General features: G+C 33.5%; 1 protein-coding gene across 1 annotated transcript in view; it reads left to right on the top strand.

The window, feature by feature from the left end:
• DACH1 (dachshund family transcription factor 1) overlaps nucleotides 1–22,763 on the top strand; it is a 403,566-nt gene extending 380,803 nt beyond the window's left edge. Inside the window, exon 11 of the mRNA XM_037034760.1 lies at nucleotides 20,057–22,763. Within this exon, the coding sequence (XP_036890655.1) occupies nucleotides 20,057–20,094 (38 nt within the window). The 3' untranslated portion in view covers nucleotides 20,095–22,763. The remainder of the gene's footprint in view (nucleotides 1–20,056) is intronic.
• The last annotated feature ends 806 nt before the right edge of the window (nucleotides 22,764–23,569 follow it).

Raw genomic sequence — 23,569 nt, 5'->3', positions numbered from 1 at the left:
TAAAATATTTGCATGGGTCTAATTTGCATAATTTGCATGTATTAATTAATCTTTCAAAGGAATTTTGTGCTGAGAGAAGCCAAAAAATCTCTTTGTTTTATTTAACATCTAATGAAATATTTATCTTCTTTAATGAACTTCTCATCTTCATTAAAATAAAAATTGCACAAGTTTGTATGTTTTAAATGTTTTTATAATTGAAGTATTCAAAAAATCTCTTTAGACTTACAACAGCTGAAAAACAAGCACATTATTTAGCATTTGGAATCATTTGAACAACAGCAATCTTGTTTTTTAAAAAAAGAAAGTCTAATTTTGCTTTCACATATGTGGCAAAGCATTTGGTAAATGAGTATAACTAGCATCACATGTAAAATCTGTAAAGGACTGATCATTTCTTTTAATGGTGGTATTATTTTTATGGCTGAACTAGTGGGTAACAAGCAGCTATATATGAGAAAAATCAGTATGTTTAATTGTTTGGGAAATGATTCAATGGTTGAAAATATTTTAGCTTGTTGAAAGAAATTAGCCCATTAAAATCCATTTGCTATTATTAACAACTGCTGGATGGACTGACCATATTCCCTGGCAGAAGCTAGACAGTTCCAACTTTACTCTAAATCTGCCTGCGGGAGATTTACTGCAGGGGTTTCTCCTCTCACAAGCTGAGGGATCCTGGTGAAAATCAAGAGATGTGCCTTGGAGGGGATGCAATCTCAAACTTCAATGAGTGCCAAATGGTATACATTCAAGAGAACTGAGTAGGAGTGTGAAAAGAGAGCCGAGAAGTTAAAAAGATGTAATGGATGAAAAATTGTTATCTGTTAATATTATTAGTTTTGATTTAGCAAAGAAGGGCATCCAAAAATATTTTTCATGAAGAACATTGGCTAACATCTCTAAAGCTATTTGAAATTTGCTCAGTATTTTCTCATACATTATTTTGTTCATGTTCATAGCATGAACATTTTATACTATTCGAGGATACTGAGGTACATAGGGGTGGAGCAAATTTTTCATTTTATTTTATTTTTATTGAATGGGTTAATAAAATTATGTCGATTTAAGGTATACAGTTCTATCATACATCATCTGTATATTGTACGGTGTGTTCATCACTCCAGGTCATGTCTCTTTTCATCACCATTTATTGCTCTTTACCCTTTCCTGCTTCCCCTCACCCCCATTTCCCACTATCAATAACTGTAGTGGTGTCTATCTCTGAGGTTTTTGCTTCTGGTTTTTCCCCTTAATCCCTTAACCTTTTCCAGCCAGTCCCCCTCCCTGTCTTGACTGTTGCTTGGAATCAAACTGTGAAGTCAGGACCTCAGAGTCACTTTAACTCCGTATAACTTGCTCCTACATGACATCAATCTTTTATCTCATGATAATTTATGAAGTGGCTACGAATGGCTAAATGTTAAACTAGATAATTAGGGTGGCATAAATTTATAAAAATTAAGATTCAAAATGCAAATATATAGTTCTTTCCATGTAAAATTTAGTAATGTGGTAAACTCAATTAAATTGACTTTGGTTTTCTATGAAATTTCCTTTAGGAAAGTACAAAGGCATTTCCTTTTAGGTAACAGGTATTTCTTAGCCTGCAACTGCTGTCAAAATTTTCAAATCCTCGTGAAATTTTCTCTAATTGAAAAAGAAAAGTAAATCTACAAGGTTACAAGGATTATTATTAATCAGTTACAAAATAAGTGCCAATACAGATTTTCTTTAGCATTAACTTTGATGATTTGTCTCAATAACTGATTTTTAAAAATATTTTATAAATAATGGGTTTCTGAAGGGTTAAAATTAACACTAAAATGACTCCAACCTTGGAGAGTGCTGGTGGACTGAGGGCCACCACCTAGTACCACCACTTCTGTCTATTAGTGCTGTGACCCCGACAACTCACCTCCACTACTGAGACCAGCTCTATTGCTGGTGTTTTTATCCCGTCACAACTGCAAAGACATCTAATTTTTTCTTAGTACACTCACCCACACACAAACACAGTGTGCCCGTGGTCCATTATGGGTGCATGGATTCTGGAATCGGATTACCTGAGTTCAAATCTCCACTCTGCAGTTTGCTATCTGAGTAACATTGAGTATATAAATCAAACTTTTTGAATGTGGGGTTTCCTAATCTACAGGATAATAATCATAGTATCCACCTCACAGAAATTTATAGGAATAAAGTGAATACATGTGTGTGTGTGTGTGTGTTTATAAAATCTTAGAACAGTGACTGATAGAGGTTAACTGATAACAAGAATTTGCTATTTTTACATTTATGCACAAATTTACTGTAATGGTACTTGCTGTACTATTTATATATGATAAAAATTAAATATTATTGAATGAAAAAATGTTTCTTAAGCCAACAAATATTTTTTAGTATGTAGCACAAGGTTTTTTCTTTTAGCATGTTCTAAGGTGGAAAATAAAAATTATATTTACCAAGTTTTCCGGAGCAATTAAAAAATTAATGACAGAGAATGACTTGAAATATTGGTGTCAATTTAAACAACATGGCTTAAGGAAATTTATTTGCAGCCACATATTCTGTATGATTTCCCATCTCTTTTCAAATTAAATAAAAGATAAACCAATTATTTTTGACTCATTTAAGATGGAAGCATTAATGCCTCTTAATTTTTTTAAATTTTATTTTTACAAATTGAACACAGTTTGTATTTTCATGTAGTGTGGAGTAGCTACAGACTCTTCTAATTCATATATAATCATACTCTGGAGATAGTAAATTTCCAAACATAGTTCCACTTGTGCTTACTAATTATACCTATAAAATAATGAGTGATGGCTACAAATTATTGGATCTGACTCTCCTTCTTTATTTATTTCACCCTGGGAGGAAGAGCACTGGATGGGGAGGGTTTAGACCATAAATTGTTCCCTTACATAATCAGGTGTGCTGTGTTTAACTTCGATATTCCATACCGTGGTTTTACATTTACTTATGGAATTCCCATCTTAACAGTTTAAGAACTAAGTATTCGATGTTCATGATAAAATCATATGTACTTTTATTAATAATTGCAATGTCTTTATTTTTTAATTATTTATAATGGTTTTTATAAATTTCTCCAGAAAATCTTATGAAATGTCACAGTCTAAGCCAATCCTTGGTTAAAAGTTTGGGAATCAAGATAAATTTTACAGCCCTGGCTGGTGTAGCTCAGTGGATTGAGCGCGGGCCTGCGAACCAGACGATCGCAGTTCGATTCCCAGTCAGGGCACATGCCTGGGTTGCAGGCCAGTTCCCAGCAGGGGACTCACGAGAGGCAACCATACATTCATCTCTCTCTCCTCCTCTCCTTCCCTTCCTCTCTAAAGATAAATAAATAAAATTAAAAAAAAATAAATTTGACAAATGACAAAAGATTACCTGCAAGACAACAGGAAAGGAAAGTATGTCTCCCTATAAACCCAACAGACAGTTCTGCATTCTGGTCAACTCCTGCTCAAACGGGACCATAAGCTCAGTATTTTCATATTTGCTTTCTGAGGAACTCAAAGATACTCATCTTTGTGTAAAATTACAGATTTCTTTAAGATACTATCAAAGTCTAAGCAAGATACTTACCTTCTGTGAAACATAAAAAAAATCTCTCAAAAAAACTAGTAGTATATCAACTATTAACCCATAAACCAAATTGAAAATAGCAGTTAAGTAACAAGTAAAGAGACTAGCTCTTCTACCTTTTCAGAATGAACAGAACTGCTTCTAATTGCTTCGAATCCAAACATCTTTTAGAAAGAATATTTTGAGGCCCACCCATTCACACCTTCCTTCGGATGTGGGCAATTCAGATTAGTTCCGTTATGTTAAGACCAAAGTCATATGGCTATTGCACAGAATTAAAAATGTCCAATTTTTTATTTTTCAATTTATAATTATACTTCTTAAGTTATTGGAATGAGAAATACTTAAAGAAATTTCAGAGGTACTTTAACTTAAAGGGTTGCTGAATTATATAACATGGCCCCTAGACCTGTGTTTGCTAAAGAATGCAGAACCAATTTTGGTTATTATATCCAGGTCTCAGTGTATGAAGAGTGAGGTAAATCTGGTAAATACAAAGAAAAAGGTTAATAATCTAGCACTCATCTATTTATAGTCTGTATTTGGGAATAACATTTTAATAATTTTTCTTATCTTTCCCAGGCAAAACTTTGTTGAAATATTATATAATTGCACCAACTTCCCAAGGGTTACCAGCATCAGAATCAAAATGTGGTTATAAAAAACTATTTCTCCATGTCATTTTATTCTGTTATTTGTAGATATTATATTGTTATTTTATAATGGCACTTTAAAATGTAGACAAAAGTCAACTGGTGACACACTGCTCCTTGTTGTACCTACTGATACAGTAACTGAGGACAGGTGGCCCATTGCCCTGAACTCATCTGGGTTGAAACTAGACAGGAACTTCCACAGTGGTTCTCAAAAATTGACCATTGTCAAGTCCAAATCCAGGTCATGGGACTGGTCATCAACCAACCATGACTAACTCTCCAACAGACCATCCATCCAAAAGAAGCATAAAGACACTAACAAGTATGAATTACGGTGTTGACAACAGAGCAAACCTCCTTTTGATCTGACACTGGGAATAGTTTATAAGTTAGTTTCCGCATTCTCTAATCTCATAATTTCACATCCACCACAACACTCTCAACTGACTAATTTCAATAATACTGATAGCATTCATCTACACAGTGAAAATGATATGAAAATTAATGCAGTTGGTTATAAATAAAAAGAAAAATTAGGAGAATATGTTTAGAGATTTATATACTTAATATATACTTAAGTGCCAATATAGCTAGATTTTTAAAAGCTATATACAAACTGATTTCCTAAATTAATGTTTAAATATATAGTTGGTACATAATTTCCCACTTTGATCTCAAATGCAGCTTTTGGTGGCCCTGTTTTGGATAGTATTTCAAAGTGTGATTATATTCCTCAGTGAGAAAATTAGCACGCAGGCATCTACTGAAACCCAACAGTTCACATAGGCTGTGAATTATCACAACTCAGTAGGCTTCTTTGCATGTCATTTTTCCAAAACAAAGGGCATGAATAAACCTCTCTAATTATTCTTTTAATGTTAAAAATATATAGTCAACAGAGGTGAAATGTTATGCTATTATTACAAAACTATGATCTTTTATATTTTCACATTTAGAATGGTGCTTTCATATGAAATCTTAGGGAATAGGTATGCATGAAATTTTAGCAATACTTACAGTGATTAATGACTGTAGAATTCTGAAAGACTTGAAAATTATGACTTTGATTATTGTTTTTTTTACTATCAGTAGTATTTATGATTTCTGAATAAAATGAGTTAGCAAGGTGACAAACTTAAATGAATATATAAAACCAGACTTCTTTATTTTTTTGTTTTGTTTGTGTGCTTTTTAGTGTCTTCTTTAGCATGATATTGTCTTCTCCCCCTTTATACCACTCACTGCATATGGTTTTGCTAATAAATAAAAAACTATAATGTGTTATCATAAAGAACAATTTTGGAAGCTCCAAATTGTGAAATTTAAGTTATGTTCACCTGGATTTCTATTCTCTTTACTTTCATGCATATATTTTGCATCTGATCTCTCTTTTTCAAACCCCTTTGACCAACACAATGTGTAAAGTATTTACTGTGGTGTGGAGTAAAAGGACATAGATGAACACACTCCTTCAACATGGCTTCCAATGTGCCATCAGTGTCCTTTTCTGAGAGTCATCACTTGAACAGTTTGGGAAACAAAATTTTAAGTGGGTGTCTGTGAAAATTGACTGTCAGTTTAAAAATATCTATATATATCCTCTTAAATTTTCAAAGTCCATATTTAGTATTTTGCAATGCTCTAAAAGCCCTGTGTTAAAGTTCTGCATTAAAGTAAAAAAGTCTTAATTTCAATATATTTGACTGAGAAGTTAAATTAGCATTTTTTAAAATCATCTGAGTGTACAATTAATTTATTGAATTAAAGGTAATAATATGTCATGGAATGAACTTTGGCACACTGTCTACGGCAACTCGTTCTTGTTAAATCTACCTATCGTAACAAGTTCACTTTAGTTAATGCTTAAATACTTAAGTGCTAGGACCAGAAAAAGTGCAAAAGACATCATTTCTCAGTAATTCATAACCTGTATAGAGATACAGAAATAATTCTAATAAAACACATGTGGAGGTAATTTTTGCTGCTAAAGCTGTGAGTGTCAAGGTGCTGTCAGGGGATGGTAGGAACTATAAATCAAATTTTATTTCTAGAATAATATGCAATATTTATACATTAGTAATATGAAACACATTTAACAAAGCAAAGCATGTATATGCATGTTTCTGTATTTAAAAGGTAACATTCAAAACATTTTCAGTAGTGACATTTTGAAGTTTTTCCAACAGAGCTCAATTTTAGCTTTGTTGTTTATAAGAACTCACTAGCATGATATTAGAACATGTATCTAAATCCTAAAATTAATTTAATAGATTAAATCTGAAATTTAGAAATTGGATGATTTTTCCCCTGAAAGATATAAAAGATTTATTATCTCCTTTTAATGAAGTAACACTTTGATCTAGTGCCTCTGAAGTGTAAACAAAGTACTTTCAGTGCACAAACAAAGCAATAAATTCCATTTGGGTGATTAATGAAGATACATTCAAGTCTAGATATATAAGTCTAAGTCCTCTGAGAAGCCATATTATTGACATATCACATAATTATTGGCAAACAGAAGAGAAATAAATTTTATGGTGATATCTTAGCATGACCCTGGACATATTCCTAAATAACATTTATAAATAAAGACCTGGTCTTCCTTGTTTTTTTATTTGAAATTAATAGACTAATTCTAAATCTAATAGCAGGTGTTGATATCGAATGAGAATAAAGAAATGAAGAATGTAATGAATGCAGAAACGAGATGAGAATTCAAGTTCTGGTGTTCAAGGAATAGAGTGGGAAGATGCACTTGAAATACAAGGGGGGAAACTGTGGGATTTAAAAAAGGAAAACAATGCTTTGTAATGGGAAATAATAACCTTGGAAGGAGATCCAGGCTAGACTAAACAATGAGTTTGGCTCCTTACTACTGAGTCTGATGTAACAACAGGGCATTTAGATGGCAGAGTAAACACCCAGGTGAATATGGAGTTGGAGTTTGAATTGAGTCCGTTTGAATGGAAAGGCCAGAGAAGAGATACAACATTGGGTACGATTAAAGCCTTACACTGAAAATATAGGATTTACTTCCATAATCTAATATTGTCATTATTCTGAAAGGCTAGAACCTCCACCCATCACCAAAAAAAAAAAAAACAGATTGTAATAAGAATAATACATGCAACATTGAGAAGCGAAGTATATTCTCATGGTTATGACAATACATATCCTAAACATTTTATGTCATCCTTATTTGTAATAAGTGACATATTTTAATAGAGAAAATGTAATCTAGCTTTTTTAATGGTGGTTAGGAAGAATGGATCACCAGTGTTGTATTTTGTCCATTAAAGTGAGTGTAATAAAACTAGGACTGAAAAATTTACAATGCTATATTATATACATAATATTAGAATAGAGAATGCTAAAAATGCATAGTGGTATATTAGATCATTCATATTTTGACTTATTTATTTTGCATCTTTGTTGATTCTGCAGATCTGGTCTATGACAAACTGTCAATTCAACTCTTGCATTAAGAGACATGTATTTTTCATGATACTGTTTCATATGGCAATTTGTTGAATATTGGTCCTTTCAAGTAATCAAACTACATTGAATAAAATCATAAACAAAAAGCAACAATAATTTACTTTTACTGGTAGCTTTTTCCTTTGATGCGTAGGTATTGTTTGCAATCATTTGAACAGGGTAATACATTCTTATTTTGATAAAGGTGAAAATTACACTTATTTTTTAGACGTGGTAAGTGAAGAACAAATGCTCATGTAAATAGCGTTCTGAATGATCACAACAGTGTGCATTACGCAAAAATAGTTCTAGTCTGATGCTATATTTTAAGCTTTACCAGCATCATGATTTTTCAATACATAAGGCACTTGGTAATAAAGCTGTGAAATGCCTTGAAATGCCTTAGAGGTACAGCACTTGAAGAATTCTCATCCAACCTGGAACTGGGGGAAAAACCTGTGAAAGAGGCTAAGGTCGAACTCTCCGTTCAGACACCATGATGCTATCAAAGACCTGATGGGAAGACAGGCAAAGCTGATTATCCACAACTTACAAATTAATGTTCTCATACTGTGCCAGTAAGTTTTCTTAAAAGGAGATGGAACTAGATTCCATCCAATTGAAGTGAATCAGGGCCATTAAGATGAAATAGGCATTCCTGGTTGAACAATTTGGCTTTGTCCAAGTGCAACGGTGAATTAGCCCAAAAGGAAGAGTGTGTAGTCCATAAGGTAGGAAAATAAAGATCTATTATAAAGTAGTTTTGGCATAACCCTAGATGAGTTCCTTAAATTCATAATGCTTCTCGAAACTAAACTCAATCAGAATATGATAATCTACATGGTGACATAGTTAATTTTATTCATATCACAATTGCTAGTGATGGGAAAATAAGGCAACACTGACAGTAACCACAGCCACAAGCTATTAATTTTAATGGAAATCGTGGCCTGTGTTACTGTGACCCAAGGCAGAATTTCACAGTGGGCATGAAATACACATATATCAGCCCTTATCTTCTTTTGAAATATTGCACATTTATAATGATATACTTTAAATGCTTACTTGTAGAGTTCTTGTGTTTATTTTTTAAATTGTGTTAAAGAAATTTGGCCATCATGGAATTTAATATATGCTGAGAACTAACTGCAACTTACAATGAACATAAATCGTAAGCGCAGAATGTCCAGATGACTCCTGAAATTCTTGTTTCTACAGAGACAACTTGTTGAGTGTAAAGTTATCTATTAGCATTACATATATTTGTGATAGCATGTTTGTCTTTTTTTATTGCTTTCCATTTTAGAAAGTATTTAGCGCCCTTACGTTTGCTGTTGTTTGTGGCTGTTTGGTTGATACTTTTCTGACTAATTTGAAAAGATTATGTCTGTTCCATTTCAAAACATGCAGTATAATAAACAACAGCTTCAAATATTGCAAGATACAAGATTTAGCCAAAATTGAACTTGACCAGTTACCACTTCTGAACCAAATATTCTGAGAGACATTAAAGAAATTGTCTAATTTATGAATCAGGATGACTATAATAGCACAATCAAGAAAATTTGAGCCCTGGCTACCGTAATATGAAATAAAATTATCAATCTTCCAGAGAAACTTATCTTTTATTTCAAGTAAAATAAAAGTACCCTAAGGTAATACAAGTAATTTACTACATGGTGGATAGATAGATGGATCCTATAGTAAGTGAAAATGTCTGTATTTTTCTATATTGTATATCTAAATATATAGATCTATATTTATATTCTGTATAATTAAAATATATGCACAATATATATTTTTAAAGTCAACAAATTATAAATAAAAAATATCATGTGATTTTGAATAATTTATTCCATTTGTAGGAAATCCTAGAGCTTTTCAAAAAGACATCATTGTCCTGGGAAATGTGTAGGCTGGTTGTGTTGTTTCTCTGAAATGTAAGTGAGCTTCTAGCAGAATTACAAGAAGGCTTGGTGAGTTCACATGATCCAAATTTAGGTCATCAGTCTTTTCCAGACAAAAGTAAAGTAAAGTATATTAAGCACTGCGAGCCATAGGAACTGAAAAATTTACCTGTGTCATTGATCAGCCCATCTTTTTATAAAGGAAAGAGTATTAATTAGGTACTGTGACATAGCAAATTACTTCAACACTTTATGGTTTAAAACATGTATTACTTCACAGTTCCTGTATGTGAAGAATCTTGGAATAGCTTAGTTGGGTCCTCTGCTCCGGGTCTCTCCCAGGCTGCAATAAATTGTCGGTAGAGGCCACAGTCATATCTAGAATTGAGCAAGGCAGGCTCTACTTCCAACCTCACACTGACTGAATGGCTCACGTCCTCAAGAATGTTGGACTGAGAGCCACAGTAGTCGCTGACAATTAGCCAGCGGCCATCATTTGGTTCTTGCCACATGGGCTGTCCAGGAGGCAATTCAGTATGTGGTACCAAGTATGTGGTAACCTACTTCGTGGGATCAAGCAAGTGCAAAAACCTAGAGAGAGAAAGTATGTGTGTGTCTGCCAGAAAGATGAAAGTCACAGTTCTTTTCTTATCACTGAATCTGTGAAGTGACTTCCCATCACCTTTGCCATATTCTCTTCATTACAAGGCAGTCACTTCATACAACCCACTCTTGAAGGTGATGGGATCACACAAGGATGTGACCATCAGGAAACAGGAAGCATTGCTGGCTACCTTAGGGGATCTCTACCACACAGCCATGCAGAAAATAAAATTGTCAAGTTACTCGGAGAGAATAGGATATAACAGGGACCATTATATGAGTCAAATATTTTATGGACTCAGGAATATGTCTAAAAGTAGACCAGGTGTCCACATTCATCTTTAGTTGGCTGCTTAATGAGCATTTGCCAAATCCTGCCTGTTTAACTCTGCTTTGTCTGAACTACCTACAACTCGGGAAATGCTACTGATTCTCCTATTCTTTTTTTAAATTTGATCATTCTGTCAACACATTTCCCTATAACTTTTTTGGCTCATCTGTCTCTTTAATGTAACTTTGCACATCTCTGAACTGGTCCCTACATGTAATTTTGAAGTGCAGTGCACTGAGGACTACCTTATTTCAAAGTTCTATGGCATGGTACTGTTCAAACCCCTACCCTATCTAAATAATATTTGATGATTTCATTAGATAAGGTATAAAGAAGAGCTATTCCCCACAAAAATGTCATTTCTTTAAAAAATCCTCATATGTATTGAAAGAATTGAGATCTTTCATTGCAGTTTGTCATTTTCAGAGTTAAACACTAAATCAGCATTTTGGTTCAGCACTGTATAAGTATTTTCAATAAAGCTCTACAGGTTGAGAACTTTACTCACTAACAATTACTTTCCTAAAGAAATATAACTATTAAAATTAATGAATTAGTCATGCTATAGAAAATAGAAAATGCTATACTTTTAAAAGAATAATGATGTTTTTTCTCCAAACATAAAAGAAAATAACTAAGGTCCGACAAGAGCTGCCCTTCCAGCTGCCACCTCTGGTTTTCCCCAGAGAAAGCGTACGCATTTGTTCTGAAAACTTCATATTCTCATCGAGGATTTTGCCTGTTTCTTGCAGCTCTGAAAGATATACATGCTTGATTTGAAAGATCCTTGTTTCCCTCCTCTGCAGTATCTATTTCATCAAATTGGGCACCACTTTTTTTCTATGTTTTGTTTTAATTAGGCACAGGAGATAATGTGTCCATTTATCACTCAGGTTCAGATACGGCTTCACACGTTTATTCCCTCCCATCTCTCTTTCCCAGTCTTCTTTCCCCCAGAAATAGATAGAAGAATAGAGAAAGTAATGAGATTCTATTGTGCTTCACTTTGCTGAAGTTAGGTCTCACCTTCCAGTCAGGACAAGGCAACCTAAGTGCAAAGTACCCCTTTCTCCCTTGCTGGTTCATTAACCACCTGGAGGATTTCATGCTTCTTACTATAAATGCTTAATTGGAACACACACACGCACAGTTTACCAAAGCTGTCCTATCAGCAATATCACTTTTATTTATTTACAGAAACAAAACAAAACTTTTAAACAGGTCTGTGCTCCTCTTTTTGTTTTTGTTTCAAACAGTTAGACAGTGATTTCCTTATGCCAAAAATGCACACTAGCACACACAGTCCTAACTGACTGGTAATACAGTTAAACAAACTTCATAAACTTTAACACTGTAAATTTACTATTAGAACATAATGGACCAATAGATGAGATGTTAGCTTATATCCACACCCTCAGTCCAGTGAGTTCCTTAAATCTGAGCCTGTTCTATTCCTGAAGAACTCTATTAAGAAAATCACTCAGCATCTTCTTACTACCTAAGACTTGAATAGGACTTCTTGCAGGCCTTGTTGAGAAGCAGAAAATATATTTACCATGAGATTCCTGCCCATTTAATCAGATAGAGGCGAGTGTTAGTCATCAACACTAATGATTATCTGATATTGGTGATGTACTAAGAATTTACTTCATTTAGGCAAACTATTTTGTTTTAAAATTTGAATTTGAAAAATATTTATAAGAGCTCAAAAAATACTAAAAGTTTTATATTTAATTTAACAAGATTCATTTATTATTAATATTTTATTCCCATGTACTTCATGATTGTATGTCTCTGCTTTTCTGATATATTTGAGAGTAAGTTGTATAAATCATAATTCTTTACCTATTATATTTACTGTACACATTTCAGGGGGTATTTATATGCATATAAATACCAGGGAATATATATATGTATATTTACTCATATATAAACACAGTATAATTAACGGCTCAGTAGATATTTCATTGACACAATAGTTTTATTAAATCTGACTTTGAAATTTGAATTTTGTCATTTGACCTAATCATGTCCTTTATAGCTTTTTTATAGTATTTCTGAAGCCAAATTGGGATTACATATTATATATAGTTGTCCCTTTCTTTTAGTCTCTTTGATCGTGAGCATTGGCTTGTTAGAAAAGTTTATGAAATTGACATTTTTGAAGAATTCAGTCTATTAGTATGTTTCTCATTTTGCATTGATGTTTCTTCGTATTTAGTCTAAGCAAGTATCCTTTAGTCTAAGCAAGCAGAGTGAGGTGTTCTTTTCAAGGCATAACATCCAGAGGCTTATAATGTCCATCATCCCCTCATTTCTGATGTTCGTTTTGATAGTTCCTTCCATATGTTTTTATTGAGCACTTTTCCAGTTTTCAAGGCAACCTTCAAAGTGCTAGAAATACACAAGGTCATGTGGTATGTTATCTGCTCTTAAGGAGATTATAGCCAGAGTTTAATCAATTTCTGTAGGATAGTGAAGCTCTGTAAGAGTTAGTGTGGTGACTACAACATGGAGATGAGTTTAAATCCTATGATAAGTGGTTATAACAACCCTTAAGTTCTAGCAATATAATGTATGGGATCCAAACCCTGTCTACATGAGTGTAGGCTGAATGTTTATGACTGAAAGTTCTATCAGAGGGATAATTGCTTAACATTAGGCATGCACCTTTCCCTGTTGCTTAGACAAATACCAGATTGTTTATCATGATTTTGTAAAATCAATTTTGCTTGGTTGTGGTCACGGAGTTATAGTTTTAAGAACATTGAGTTCTAAAGTGATATCAGTTCATAGAACTACAGGGTTAAGATTTTTACCCCAAGTGGGGAAGATGCTTGAGTTACAGAATAAAAGGTCTTTAATACCCAGTAAAGCAGGATTATCTTAACTTTTGGTAGTAAATTCCTCTTCATCTACAGAGAGCATCAACCTCAGCCCTGAGCCTGAAATCCAGGCAATAGATCTCTTTTTTTAAGATACTGACAAGAACGTCACTTCTCAGAAGAACTGAGATACTGGAAACTGATCTAGCTATTTGGGAAAAGTATTTTGCTTATGGTTGGAGTTGTCTAAATAACTCCAAGGTAAGCGAGATGAACCATAGCCTTGTATAGATATTCAAATGCCTCCTCTTCACATCCTTCATGTCAGCCTTCGTTACTGGTTTGCTATTTAGTTTCCCATTTAGAATGTGATTAGATCAGCTTGCGTGATGATGACCCCTTGTAGCCCTCAGTACCTGAAGTCTCGTTCTGCTAACTTCAGACTGTCCAGCTGTGGAAGCTGAGGTCTCTCCTTGCTTCCTGTGCTTACCTGGAGTCTGATACAAAGTCCCACACAGGGAAAGGGCAGTGATTCACCTGCATGCTACAATTTCAGTGATCTTCTGTTCTCAGAACGTGTTTTAAACTAGACTGCATTCTTCTCTGAAAAGAACTGGAAAATATGTAAACCAAGTTCCTGATTATATTTTTTTGTCTTCTGTGTTAGCCACCATCAAGACCTTTACTTTGTATTAATCTTCATTTAAAGAAAAAGGCATGTTATCTACTCTGATTTCAAGTGAGTTCATATTGGTCTGTTGATAGCCACTGAGGGTCATATTGGTCCATTGGATAATCCACTACTTACTGCTTGTTCTAGTACATTTGGATGGTACAGACAGAATGTGCCTTTTGTATTCGCCTGTGCAAGGTCTGTACCACTATCTAGAATGGCATCAGATAGTTACGGAGGAACCATTCAGAAGATACCTACTCTCTCCCTTTAACTCAACTCTGTGAGCCTCAGTCAGGTTCTGTAGCTATACCCCTAAGTTACATAAAATTCAAAGTCTGTTGCAACTTTTTCAGCTTTTACTTTTAATTATATTTGACACACTCTTGCATATTACTTTTAGAAAATCACATACTGTTATCTGCATTTCATGAGAAGAAATGTTATTTATTTAGTAGTCTATAAAAGGGCCAATGCCCTGAACATTAATCTCTCTTCAAATGTTTCTCATAGTAAATGTAGACTTTGTGTCTCTCTGCTTCATTGCTTTTAGCAGTAGCAGAGTGTTCTTACTCTAAATATAAAATGATAAAAAAAGCAAGGAACAATATTTTCTTTAATTAACTTCTTCTTTGGGGGGTTTTAGAAGAGGGGTTATGACTTGACAAAGATTCTTTCCATCTGTTCCTGTTTGTTTGCTTTTATTTTGACTTCCTTTCGTTGTCTTATCAAATATCACACGAATCATTAACATTTGTTTTCATCCCTTGTTTTGCTTTCCCTTATTTCACATGATTAAGACATTATCTTGAGAGAGGCTCCGAGCTACTATATTTCATATTAACCTAATTTAAAGTAAATATTAAGCTTTCTAGAAATACGATCTTATATGTTTACCCTCTGTTATGTTAATAGTTCCCTCCGCTCTGGTGTAGGGAGACCTATGCTCATAAATGGGCGGTTTTATAAAAGCAGCAAACTTCATTAGATTCTGAGGGTCTAGATATGTTTTTAACAAATACATGCCTTTTTAAAATAACGCTACTTCCCAACAGGAAATGTAATTTATAATATGTAAGAGATCCTTGTGGATGTTTGCAGGGGTGTTGTATTCAAATGTAGAATATTTATCTATTTGCATATTGTATGATACTTTTCACTAGCATAATTCCTTATTAATGATTTTCACATATTTTTCACACAATGAAATAATTGTTTTTCAGCTAGGCAATTTGAAATTGTCTAATTTATATGCTACCTTCTGATATAATATCTTGTTGTGTAGTGTGATTGTTATTGAACACATTTTATTAGTTTTTAAGTAAATAATCAAGTTATGCAATGCTCTACTTTTATACATGGAATAAAAGCTAAATGCTAGGTCTACACATATAAATTATGCACTACCAATAAATATAAATAGTAATATCTGCAGATATACTGAAGCAAAATAATAGACTTAATACACAAACATAAAACAAGACAAAACTGGAATTATATGGTATATTCCCCATTTCTCCTGTCTTAGCCACAACAAGTAAATAACCTAGAATCCATATACCTAATGGTCTGATTTGATGGTTGCAACTTTAATAATAAAATATGAGACCCATTTTTACAAGGGATTTAAAATGTTTTCTTCAACCCATTATCTGTAGATCCAAACTGCAAATAACAATAAACAGCATACAAAAATTCACACTTGCAATAAACTACTCAGTGATCCAGATACTCTCTTATGCACCAAATTATAGCTGTGAGCATCAAATTACAATGGATTCTGGAACTATTAGGAATTTGTAATTTAAATAGTTTCACTCAATCCCTACTCCCACAAGCTTTTAATTAGAACAGACTTTTTAATTAAGTACTCCCATGTACAGAGTATAACTTGATGATTCTTCCATCATATCAGCCTGCTATACAAAAGCAAATAATCACTGTGCCAAAGGAGGGTATTTTCTCTGAAAACAAAATATAAGAATTTTGGTTCTGATTTCAAGTTATCCAGCTGAAGCTCTGAGTACTGAAAGGAAGCCCCTGTCTCCCGAAGGGCCCTGAGGAACAGAACCAGCAAGGCAGGGAGACTGAGGTACTGAGGGTGGAGGAGCCAGCCCTCACCTCTGCTAATAGGAGGCATAGCACTCCCCCCAGTAACAGTCCATTTCAGAGAAAGTGATTGCGAAGGACCTCATTTAATGGAATTTGAATTTGGAGGAAGTTCAATTTGAGAAGATCTCCTCTCTCTCTACTCCTAGAAAATTCTCCAATTTTTAAAACTAAGAGTAGAATTATACCCTTAACATAATTGAATATACAATAGAAATAATGAGATAATTAAGAGAAGTAGGGATAAATTAAGGACTACAAATTTAAAATTTTCGGTGAATGTATCAGCATTCTACCTCTTTGGTTACTTACATATTTTCTATTACTAGATTTTTTTTAAAAAAATATGTTGCTTCATGTATTAAAAATCATTAGGATCAAAACCATCATGTTAAGGAAGTCCAATTTTTAGCTCCATGATACTAAGTATATGAAACACTGGTTTTAGTTTGTTTATTTTTATAATGTCAAATTTATTAGGCTCATTCACAGAGCAAATAATCAAAACTCTTGCTAAGCTGAAACTAGAAATAGTTATATATAAGTTTATTTATGTAAAGAAAATCATAGGTTTGTCCCCCAGGTGGACACAATCAAGCCAAGCAAAGAAAATAAATCGGGCCATGTTCCATACAAAATAATAAATATTTCACAATATGTTAATATGATACTCTCATGTCCTTACTTAGAAATTTTTGTAGAAAGTATATTACTTTGTTTTTTTATTTTAGTTTTTATTTAATTCTTGTTCAAGTACAGTTTTCTGTCTTATATTCCCAGCCCCTGGCCCCCACCCAGTGCTGCCCACCTCCCTCCCATTTCTGCCCCCCACCTTAGTTATTGTCCATGTGTCCTTTATACTTATTCATGTGAGTCCATCCCCTTTTCCCCTATGATTCTCTCCCCTCTCCCCTCTGGACCCTGTCAGCCTGTTTCGTATTTGAGTGTCATTGGTGATATTTTGCTTGCTTGTTTGTTTTGTTGTTTAGATTCCTGTTAATGGTGATATCATATGATATTTGTCTTTCACCACCTGACTTATTTCCCTCAGCATAATGCTTTCCAGTTCCATCCATGATGTTGCAAAGGGTAGAAGTTCCTTCTTCCTTTCTGCAACATAGAACTCCATTGTGTAAATGTACCATAGCATTTTGATCCAGTCATTTACCGATGGGCATCTAGGTTGCTTCCAACTCTTGGCTATCGTGAATTGTGCTGCTATGAACATTGGGGTGCATAGGTTCTTTTGGATTGGTGTTTCAGGGTTCTTAGGATATAATCCTAGCAGTGGAATTGCTGGGTCAAAAGGCACATCCATTTTTAGTTTTCTTAGAAAATTCCATACTGTTTTCCATAGTGGTTGTACCAGTCTGCAATCCCACCAACAGTGAACTAGGATCCCCTTTTCCCCACAACCTCTCTAACACTTGTTGTTTGTTTCTTTGTTTATGATAGCCATTCTGACTGGTGTAAAGTGGTATCTCATTGTGGTTTTAATTTGCATGTCTCTGATAGCTAGCAATATCAAGCATCTTTTCATGTGTCTCTGGATCCTCTGTATGTCCTCCTTGGAGAAGTGCCTGTTCAAGTCCTTTGCCCATTTTTTAATTGGGTTGCTCATCTTCTTTGAGTGGAGTCGAATGAGTTCTTTGTATATTTTGAAGATTAAACCTTTGTCTGAGGTATCATTGGCAAATATGTTTTCCCAAGCTGTTGCTTCTCTTTTTATCTTGATACTGTTTTCCTTAGCCATGCAGAAGCTTTTAATTTTGATGAGATCCCATTTGTTTATTCTTTCCTTTATGTCCCTTGCTCTAGGGGATGTATCAGTAAAAATATTGCTGTGTGGAATATCTGAGATTTTCCTGCCAATGTTCTCCTCTAGGGCTTTAATGGTTTCACAGCTCATATTTAAGTCTTTTATCCACCTTGAATTAATTTTGGTGTATGGTGTAAGTTGGTGCTCGAGTTTCATTTTTTTGCAGTAGCTATAATATTCAATAAAGATAGTTTCTAAATCAAGGTCTAAACAAATATCAATATCAAAGTAATATAAAATAAACTGGAAAGTATATTACTTTGATATTGATATTTATTTAGACCTTGATTTAGAAACTATCTTTATTGAATATTATAGCTACTGCTGAGGTATAGTAATAATATTTAGCGTCACTGAAAGATTATTGTTTTGGACTGAAGAAATAATGTTTTTAGACCACATTTCTAGGGTGATTATTCAACATAGTTTTTGCATGCATTTAAGTCATCATTTGAAAATAGAATTTGGTTAGAGCAATGTACTTACGTTGGTGAATCTTAGATTTTAACTTATATCCAAAAGTGTATGCTATTTAAGAGGAATAGATTTTTACTGTGGTGATCAGATGTTTCTCATATTGAGAAAAACTCGGTATGATTTTCAAACTAGAAAGTTAAGGACATCCAGACTTTCAGTGCATGTCATCATTATCCTTAAAGGTAGGTTATTTTTAGAGAAGCAACTAATAGTTAACACATCTTACTAGAATGTAGCCAATATGAGACTAATCTCATGGATGTCCCTGCCTATGTTGTTGAGGACAAGTGTGGATTTGGGATATTATCAGTACAATAGGTTAAATAAATATATATTTCAATAATCTCCTGAAACTCTGATTTATTTGGCACACATTTATTGAATAGGTACTAGTTGTTTAGGATATATCACTTAGCAAAACAGAGTTCTGTGACATCATGGAGTTAATATTCCAACCACACAAATTAGGCTGAGAGAAAACATGTGATAGGGATATAAAATCCGGGCCCCCCAATATTTCTATGAAATAAAAAGGATTTAACACTAATTTTAAGATCCATACTAGTTACTATATCTACAGCAGAGTGAGGAAAAGCACTCCATTAGCTCGATGTTGATGGCAACACCTGAAATATTAGCCTCTCTATTCTGTTGCTTGAATTTACTGTAAGTTATTTAATTCTTCAACCTACCAGACATTTACATAGTGATATGCATTCAAGTGTTTAGAAAACTTTCCTTTTTGACTACCCTCTTCTGTAGGTTTTAAAACTTGAAATGTAGACATTTTATACAAATACACCTAAAGTTTAGACTACACCACATAGTGTGGAAGGTATGACATTTGAAAAATAGGTTTATGTTTAGTTTTCTTTTACCTCTGAATTTTTAATTTTCCATTTTTTAATTTCTGATTCATTGAAATAATCACTACATGGGTTTAATATTCACTTTTCTTTTTTGCAACACTGCATGTTTCTCTATTGGTGAAAGAAGTAATATATTTCCAGCTTAACATTTAATTGTTTGGTTAATCTCATGTTAAAGGGGAGAGGTTATAGTTCATTGGCATTGATGAAATAAGCTAGGTGGCTCCCATATACATAGCAACAAATTTGCACAATAGTACATTACATGGTATATTTAACAACACTGCTGAGGAGCAAGATGGAAACTCAATCTTTCATGATGAAGATGCACCTGAATGCACTCAGAGAAAATTTAGTTCTGCAAGCTTGAAGGAAGTAATTGTCATTCAACAGAAATCAACTAGCTTTGCATATCAATAACACACACACATACTCCTATCTATTTTTTGAGTGCCCTGGAACTGATACCAAAATAGCAAATATATATTTATGAGAACTAGAAATACTGTATTGTTTTTTAGTCATACAAACTTTATGTAATTATAAAATTAACTTTGAGGATGTATGGAAAATGCTACTTCTTAATCAAGTGAACAGAGAACAAAACCCACAAATTTTAGATCGAGCTACATAGTTTTTATACTCACAATTGTTTCCCTAATGTCATGTCATTAATTATTTTTATTGTTTATTTTTAGATGGAAGACTGTATTTGAAAACGACTGTCATGTACTGAATCTTTCCTGTTGAAGAAATGCATATTATAGTAAAGAACTTTGCAGTCAGGCATCCATCATTGGAAAATTCATAAAAAAATAAAGTCCTTTTAAGGGAACTTCCTCAATTTTGTGTATTAATGTTCTTTAGAAGTTTAAGTATTCTACAAAAAAGGGGGTTCCTCCATTGATTTTCACCTGTGGTTTATACCAGAGACCTGGGAGTGTTTGTAAATGTACAAGTATCAAACTTCTTAAAATGAGTAACTGCAATTGTGCTGCTGGAACTTGCAGACAGAGGTAAAGGCAGGTCTGTGGAGACCTCGCTTTGCTTTTTCTAGTGGAATGAACCATTTTCCTCTTCTGAAAATTCTGTATCTGAGCACATCAAGAGACTCTGGTAGCAGTGGTCACCCAGACTTACAGAACTGTGTCCTCCGGAAACCAGCAAGAACCCTTGGAAATGAACTTGTAGGAGGCATAGAGGATTTCTTAAAAGTCAATACAATAAAGAGTGATATTCTGTTACGTTCGATTTTAAACTCTCTAATTGTGGGTTTTCTCCTGAAGATGTTTTTTTTAAATACTTTCCAAAAGACCAACAAGTGGATGTTGACAACAACCCAATGAAATAACATTTTGCGTATCTGAAAAGAAGCATTGAATATAAGCCAAAAGGTTTCACTGAAGGTCTCTTTTCTTCAAAAATAGAACAAACAAACAAATGTAACATGTTTTCATTCCAGACTGGTAGTGGTAGATAGAATTAAAAATAATAACGATGCTTCTTGTTCAAACTGTTGGTCACATGTACAGTATATAAACATAAACCATACAAGGAAGGTATTATGTATGCAGTAGTACACTAGCGTTTAGGAAAATGAAACCTTTAGAAAATGTTTTGTCACCCTGTTGGTCAGAAAGACACCTTTCTGGTTTTAACGCATGCAGGCATGTAAATATTTGTCTGGAGTCACAGTATTAATGAATGAGATCTTAAGCATCTGGTGACATCAGAACTCTGTGTCAGCCATTTTTATTTGTACATTGAACCTTAGTTAGTGCCCCAAACTGCACTATTGAGAATGGATTGTGGCTGAACAGTAAATTGAAACACCAGAAATATTTTTATATGTTAACATCATATTATGTTAATGTTGCTGAGAAGACAAAACTTAACAAACCCTTGATGTATCAGTCCAATACCATGTAGCGCTGAGTGGTAAAGTTAAAATGTGTTGTGCTTCCCATCCTGGTCAGAGGGAAGGGTGCCTACGTGTTATTTTCACTGTCTTTTTGAAAGTTACAGTATGCGTTTTCACTTTGTGCAGATAACTGGAATTAAAGCTGCAAACAGTGCTTATTACATACTGAATGACCTTCTGTTTGTTTCTACATATCTGGAGTTACACCTTTAAAGGCTGATAAGTCAGTACAGTTGCTGTGCATTTTATGATTTTGCTGTCATCTTAAAACTTTATGATCATAACATTATTTATTACCATAAACAGCAAAATATTAAGTGTCTGAGAAACTAGCTTAAAATGTTTAAAGAGTTTCAATTGGGTATTACTTCTTCAGTTAAGAGAAAAATATTATAGATACTCTGGAACGGAGCTTTTATAGTATTTAGGTCTTCCTCCCAATACTGAAACATACTTCTTTTGTGTAGCTCACTATTAACCAGCTAAGTCCATTTTTAATATAATAAAAAGGTTATATATGCAGTTCCTATTTTCACTTGCTTAAAAGGGAGCAATATTTTTATTTAAAATACTGTTTAGTAAATGCTTTGTAGAAACTTGGTTTTCTAAGCATAGTTCTTCCATTAACTATCTCTTGTTTGAGGATGAGAGATTCTAATCCTAGTGGTATCTATTTCTTGTTTTTTTCCCCCTATATGCAGTCTTTAAAGGATTACAACACTTAAAATTGGAGGGACTTGTGGCAAACCTTCGAATCACACATTTTTCAAACAATTTTTTAAAAAGCCTACAATTTACATATGTAGTAGAATCGGGCATTGCTCTGCTCCTTGCATAGAGTCACCTGTTAAGTAGGTTACATAGTTTTAAAATGCATACTTTCAAGACCTTTGAGAATGCTTCAGGATTTGGTTTGACATGAAAGGAAATTTTAGCAAGGATTAAAGAATAAAGCTATCAGCTATATGTTGAGAGAGACTCTTACTAACATTGGTGTAAATATTACAATTCATGAAATGTTATTTTAAATCTGTAACTTAAGTTTTTCCTCCCTTTTTTAGTTATACAGGTTGGTTTAAAATTTGTTTTGCTATAAACAAGTAAAATTGTGCCCATTTTGTGGTTTTCATGCTTTTGTAATCCTAAAAATATTAATGTCTAGTTGTTCGATATTATAACCGCATTTGCGCTCTATGCAAGCCCTTGGAACAGAACATACTCATCTTCGTGTAGGACCTATGAAAATTGTCTATTTTTATCTATATATTTAAAGTTTTCTAAAAATGATAAAAGGTTATTACGAATTTTGTTGTACAAAATCTGTACAAAAATCTGTTTTTACATCATAATGCAAGAATTGGAAAATTTTCTATGGTAGCCTAGTTCTTTGAGTCTGGTTTCAATGTGAGAACCACGTTTACTGTTCTTGTATTTAATTTTCTCTTTCTTTTCAACAATCTCCTAATAAAACTGTCTGAAATCTCCCTGTGACTTTATTTACAGTTCGTCTTTATTAAATTTTGTGAAATGCATAGCATCGAAGGAATATTTACTTTCTAATGGGAAGCATCTAAAAACAACATAAGTCAGCTCTTTGCAATGCGAGGGAACAATGCTCAATGATTTTATTTAACATGCAACTGCTTCTATCTCTAATATGAATTACTGTGGTGAAAAACATCATAAAAGCACACTCTGTAGTTATTGTTTAACAAGCAGATTTTCCATATTTTGTTTCTTGCCAGCTAAGCAAACTGCCCACATATACATGATTTATTTATGTACATTTCTCAGTTTATGAAGCTGTTATTTGTACCTTTTTTCTTTATATTCTTATATTCCCATGATTCTTATTTCAGAAAGCTTTGTGCTGAATAATGTAAAGTAGACATGTTGATGGAACAAAATATATTATTCCCATATCTATGAGTGTATATTTGTAACTCTAACTCAGTGTTTTGCTTTTGACTTCTATCACTGGAAAAATGCCTTTAGAAACTTAGAAATTACAGTATCATTTAATAATATATAAACACTTTAATTGATCCAAAATGCAGCATTCAATAAATATTGGGTTGCTATCTCTGTGAATATTCTACACACTTCCAAGAGAATGGAAAATGGATATTTTCCCTGTCTAAAGAAGTTATTTTAATAAATTAATAAATTATGATCTTTACCTAATAAACGCCCAAAATTTTATGTGACCATTACAATCACAGTTTTGTCTTCTGTCACCATATATTTATGTCAGTAAGACTTGTACTGGAACAGTATACAGCCTCTGGAT

Source organism: Sturnira hondurensis, unplaced genomic scaffold (assembly GCF_014824575.4).
Source record: "Sturnira hondurensis isolate 20B ecotype Veracruz unplaced genomic scaffold, ASM1482457v3 Scaffold0022201, whole genome shotgun sequence".
NCBI classification, from domain to species: domain Eukaryota; kingdom Metazoa; phylum Chordata; class Mammalia; order Chiroptera; family Phyllostomidae; genus Sturnira; species Sturnira hondurensis.
The sequence above is the reverse complement of the archived record's forward strand: the minus strand, read 5'-3'. Positions and strand labels throughout refer to the sequence as shown.